Source organism: Bos mutus, chromosome X (genome assembly GCF_027580195.1).
Source record: "Bos mutus isolate GX-2022 chromosome X, NWIPB_WYAK_1.1, whole genome shotgun sequence".
In the NCBI taxonomy this organism is placed as follows: Eukaryota; Metazoa; Chordata; class Mammalia; order Artiodactyla; family Bovidae; genus Bos; species Bos mutus.
This window is the reverse complement of record NC_091646.1, coordinates 72831132-72837131: the sequence shown is the minus strand read 5'-3', so window position 1 is coordinate 72837131 and position 6000 is coordinate 72831132. Positions and strand designations below refer to the sequence as shown.

The window sequence follows — 6000 nt, the reverse complement described above, 5'->3', positions numbered from 1 at the left end:
AGTAAGTTGTAAGCAGGGCTGGAGGGATCCTTAGAGACCCTCAAGACAAACCTCTGGACCAAACCACAGATGAGGAAAGTCCTCAAACATAGGCAAAGGCTTGCTCAAAGTAGGCTTAAGATCTTCTCGGGCCCCAGGATTTGGCCCTTTGCCTGACCATCATGAATCTCAGAAAGGGAAGTGAGGCCAGAAGGAGTAAGTTATTCTAGGACTTGTGATGACATATCCCCCAAGAGACCCAAGCCTGGGGTCGGTCCCTGGGACCCTCTGGCCATCAGCCATGGCACCCTGCCTGCTGAAGCTTTGAAGTGGGGGAGGGGAATCATTATTTCTTAATGGCTTCCTGCCCAAAAAGCCTCTAGAAGTGGCTAGTGCTAACTCTGTTTCCATGGAAAGAGCTGACTTCAGTGCATCCAGGGGGTTCAAGACTAGATTCCAGGCTAAACTGGAACTGGAGTGTTCTGAGCATGGGAGCATGGGAGTGGATAAAGAAGGGAAATTGTCATCTGCTTCGATGTTCAGAAAAGGACACAGCCAGGATATCTGAGTTGGGAGAAAGCTGTGATGCTCTGAGGCAGGGGGATGGAGAAAATGATCTTTGAGAGCTGGGGTTCTCTTTGGGGCATTCCCTGACTTCCTATGGATGCCTAAGGGCAGCACAGCAGTTCTGAGAGGGGTAGTAATTACCAGAAGGGATTTTCCTACAGACTTGCCCTGTGGCTAACTCCAAACGGGAGCCATACAACAGACTTGAGACTTAGTGACCTGTGAGCCTGCCTCTCATTGTACAGTTGGGAAACTGAGGCCCAGAAAGGAGAGGGTCTCCCCAAAATGCCAGAGTGAGTCATGATTCCTGACATTAAAGCAGGGTGAGGAGGATGACCCTGTGACCCAGGGCCCAGAGCCTCCTGTTAGAAAAGGTTTCTAAGGCCTTTCCCCTCTGTGTCTCCACACCAACCTGAGTCCTGCTCAGGTCGAGGGCTCTCCTCCCTGGGTGCTTTTCCTTGGCACTCTTTCCAGTGTCCCTGTGTGGTCTCGGTTTTACACAGAGGCACCCAGAAAGGGCTGGTGTGTCATTCGCAGGTGGCAGGAGCCAAGCAGGCCAGCGTGCATGTGGCAGGACTGGCGGGTAAGCTGCAGCAGGCTGGATGCTCCAAGCTTGGGAGCTGAAATTCAGGGAATTTCAAATGGCATTGCTGTCCAGTACTAGCCAACTGGTTAACGGTGCCGAGTTTGAATCAGCGACCCGCCTCCTGGCCCCTCCTCCTCAGCTAGTCTCTCTTCCTCCCTCCCTCCCTCCTTCCCTCCCTCGGGCCCTCCAGGAGAAGTGCAGGCGAGCTGAGCTCAGGCCGCTGCTCTCCGCCTCTTCCCGAGATGAGCCGCTGATGGAGCGCCTGATCAGAGCTAGCTCTGGCTGAGCCTTTGGTTCTGGGTAGCCTGGTCCCCAGAGAGGGAGAGACCTTTGCCCAGCAGAGCTCTGCTGGGCCCTGCCAGTTCCCCTCACCCCACCATGCCTCTGTTGGACGTGTTTTGGGCTTGCTTCAGGAAAGTGAAGGTAAGAGGTTACCTAGCCCCAGCCCACTCCATTGCTCTGGTTTGAAGGAGGCAGCTGGGGACCACTGAGTGCTGGCTGGAAGGCAGATAGGCTTCTGAGACTACCTTGGAGCTAGAAAGGCTTGGGTTCAAGTCTTACCTTTGACAACAGCTCTATGATCTTCTACTGCTTTCTCACAGAAATAAGACAGCTGGCTGGCTCTTCTTCTAAAACTTGCCTCTGTTGCTTCCCTGCCCTTGCCACAAAGACAAGATTCTTAACCTCTCTGAGCCTCCGTTTCCTCAGCTTTAAAATAAAGACAATAGTGACACCAACTTTATAGGGTGGTGAGGTTGGTGTTATTGTTTACATATTAAATGTAAGGAAATATAAGAGACAATGTGTGTAAAGTTCCTAGCGTGATGCCTGGCATGTAGCATCCATACCATACAAGTAATGGTAACTATTATTATGATTATTGCTACTAATTTCCTTCAACATATATTAAATACCTACTCTGTGCTAGGCACCACAGGAATTACACAAAAAAACAAATAGCTTTTGTCCTCAAAGAAGAGGTAAGAAAAGTGTTAAATCTTTATCAAGACATATGCCAGACACTATGCTAGATAGTTGGTCAATAAATAGTTGTTGAGTGCTTGCAATATCTTGTACACAAGATACACAGGCACGTATGCAGGATACACAAGCACAGCAGGACCCATGAGGATGTAGAGGATGTGATTTCTGCTTTAAAGAATCAGGGAGCTGATATTTATTTCATATATGGTATGTGTTAGACTTAGGCACTTTCTGTTTGTCAACTGTGATGGTGATTTTCACCATAAGCAAGCCATTGTTTTCCTGCTTTTATCGATGGGGAATGGACACTATGAATGATCAAGAAATATTTACAAGATCACTCAGATATGGTTGGCAGAGTTGAGATCCGAACTCCTAAATCCGTAGTCTTGTTGACACTATATGGCTTCCCATAGCTGCACCGAGTAGGGAGAACTTTCGACAACTAGCCTGACTACATAGAAGACAGGATGAAAGTCAAGCTGGCATCCTTGGAGGAGCTTAGAATGGATTCACAGGAGGTCACATTTGGGCTGAGCTTGAAGGAAGAGAAGTTTGTCAGTCCAAATGGGGGGAAGGGCATTCCAGGCATGCCTGGCAGAGGGAACTTCATCAGCAAGAGTCTGGAGGCAGTGATGGGTTGGAGGAAGGGCTGGTTTCATCATGTGCCTTACTTATCGCAGGGTTTGAGGAGAGAGGAGCTGGAGATGGAGGACAAGAGTCTACCTCCCATAGAATTTGGAATTGATCCATGGGTTCCTGGCCCTCACCTAGTGAGGTTCTCAAATGAGCTTTTCACTCATCTGCAGTAAAACATGAGAAGGGTAGGGCTAATGCATTGCAGTTTGCAGAAAGCTAAATTAATTCAAGTCAAAGGACTATTCTTTATTTAGAGACTACTATTACTTCTTATGGGGGTGGGGTTCAAATGATTTCTTTTAATGAAATAGAAGTGTGAGATTTTTAAAATTTCTGTCCTCAGGAAAATAAAGTTTCCAATACTCTGACTGTTCCCTTCCTCATTTATTTAAATATTGCCTTCCTCATCCATGAAATTCCAAAATCTGGGGACTGTTGTTTTAGGGGATGGAGGAGTTCAATAAAGTATGGATATAGTTGTGGACAGTTTTAAGAAAATCACTCCAGTTGCCTTGGGCAGAAATGGTGTGGAGGAGCCCAAGTAGTGATGTGAAAGCCAGGAAGGTGGCTGCGATGGCAGTAAGGAGTGGAGGAGATGATGAGAGATGGACCCAATGAGAAGAACAGGGCAAGGAGGGGGTGAAAGTACCTATGAGGTTGGACACCAGACTGATATGACTGTCCACTCCCTGGAGAACCATTCTGGGTGTTTGGCATGGATTTAAATCCCTTTGCACTCATTACCCCAATCTGTCAGACTCCCGGCAAATGCTCTCAACCAATGACAGTCTCTTAGAGACTGTTGGGGTCAGAGACCCTCAAGAAAAAGTCAGGGACTTCTATCCCTGGTCCCAGACATTAGCATACAGGCACACATTCACTCATGTACATGTCCACAAAGATGGAGCCTACACATGTGTTTCTGCATACTCTCAGCTACACGCACATATGCATAGACACACCATTCAAGTGTGTGCGCACACACATATACACATAGAGGCAAATACATGCACAATCACACATGCACACACAGATAGTACATATCCACAAGCATGTAGACTCACACACATGCACACATGCACATACAGAGGTAGGCATGCATGCACACAAACACTCTCCCATGCATGAGCTTGCAGGCACACTCACAATTAGACATACAGAAGCATGCATACAGCGTAAAGACACACGTGTGCACACAGGGTTGTGGCAGGCATGAATCAACACACAGATCTCAGATAAGAGGCGGCCTGCCAGACCTATGTACACCTTGAGTTTTGTGTCTCTTTTTCCAGCACTACTGCTTTGCAGACCCAGTCAAATAGGCAGGACTTCTGGGCTTGTAAACCCAGTCAGGGGTATGGGATGCCCTGAGCCACCCTGCCTCTCTGAGCTGGGCCCCTTGTGAGCAATTGCTTGGCTGTGTGGGAGGGAGCTGTGGCAGATGCAGAAGCTGCCTACAGGGAGGGGCATGGCCATGCCTGAACCTGCCGTAGCTAAAAGGGCCGTCTCAGATGTCTCATTCGACCTTCTTGTGGTCCTGATGGGGAAACTGAGCTCCTAGCATCCAGCACCACATGGAGCTCTCCATCAGCTCAGGATGTTTGAAGAGGGAGGAAGCAAAGAAACTTGGAATCCCAGCCCCCACCCATCACGTGCACACATGCACATACACACACACATGAGGTGTGTGCTTTTAAGCAAGTCCTCTGTTAGCCTCAGTTTCCTTGTCTGCAAAATAACACTAATCAGGGCCTGCCTCACAGAGATGCTATGAGGATTTGGGAAGATTGTGTCTTTAAAGTGCCTGGTATGGAATAAGTGGTCAACACACATGACTCACTGGCAGTAGATTTCCGAATTATTCACTGGGAGCATCAGAGCAAAGAACAAAGGTTATTCCATGTTTGGCAACTCCAGGGTTAAGAACTCAAGTCTTACTGGCTCCTATGCCACAACTCCTCTTCAGCCCTCTCCTCTGGCCCTGTCTGACTCTAGGACCAGAAACAACCTGTTTGGGAGCTGAAGGGTGATACTTCAGAAGTTAGTGTTACTGGGAAGATGGGAGGAGGTCAGGCCAGGGTCCAGGACTGCCTTGAGCTGTGCTGAAGTTAGGAGTAGCCAAAGGGTAAGGTGTTTGGATGTGAGATGAACTCAGTGTAAATAGTTCCATACATGTCTGATGCGTCTTCCCTGGAGGCCAGTGAAGGTTGAGAAGGTATCCATGACCTCTCAACATGGCACTATGTATGCATGAGAGTCCCCTCAGCCTCATACTCACACGCATACACACAGGACCATTTCTCTGATGTGTCCTTTTGCCCCATTCCAGACCAAGCATGGTGTGACACACATCATGAGTGCCCAGAACATGGATCCTCTCTTATGTTACTCTCTTTGTATCAGGCGAGCTTATTAGGTCCTGAATGGCACTGACCTGGGAGGTGGAGAATACAGCTGGAGTTCCATATCAGCCATGACCTCTAGGTGACTTTGAGAGGATCAGTACTCCCTGCTGGCCCTCAATTCTTTCCCCTTAGAACAGACAAAGCTAATCACACAATATCAAGGGTGACAAGGTTCAATGAGGTCATCTGTTTCTCCCTCCCTTTTCCTCTCTTGAAACTACAGATGAGGAAACTGAGGCTCAAAAAGGGGAAGAGATGCGCCCAAGGTCACACATGGGGTAAGGACACAGCCAGATCCTCACATATTCTGTAGTCTTCCTACTTGCTCTGTGGCAAAATCCAAACACAGCTTGTCTCTGGTAGAATATAACAGCAATTCCGGCAGGACTGCCACACACATGTACATAAACGCATGTGGTAATAACCTTGTCTCACCTACCTGCTTCTATGGGAGGCAAAACAAATCAGATTGAAAAATCCCTTGTAAACTGGGAAGCTTTGTCAAGGCTGGCCATCCAGTTTTGGTCCAACAAACAATGCCACGCTTTTCCGCAGTCACTGTACACTCACACAGCCAGGCTTATCGGTGCAGATGTGCACGAGGGCTCTCCTGAGTTCACGCAAGAACACACTCTCAAGCACCCCCTCTTGTGTGTGCAAATCCGCCTAGTTCTCAAGGCAAAGGAAAAGTTTAACTGGAGACTAGGGTACTTTCTGCAACAGCACAGCTGGAAAAATCGAGGGATAGGGGTGAGGACCTCCAGAATTTGCGCCTTCTCCTCCAGTTGCCTCATCTCAGCACAGTTGGTGAAGTTTGCTAAAGAACCATCTGAGATTGGA

General features: G+C 48.2%; 1 protein-coding gene across 1 annotated transcript in view; it reads left to right on the top strand.

The window, feature by feature from the left end:
- Positions 1 to 1351: 1351 nt before the first annotated feature.
- STARD8 (StAR related lipid transfer domain containing 8) overlaps positions 1352 to 6000 on the top strand; it is an 82025-nt gene continuing 77376 nt past the window's right edge. The window contains exon 1 of the mRNA XM_070365404.1: positions 1352 to 1555. Coding sequence (XP_070221505.1) covers positions 1511 to 1555 — 45 coding nt within the window. The 5' untranslated portion in view covers positions 1352 to 1510. The remainder of the gene's footprint in view (positions 1556 to 6000) is intronic.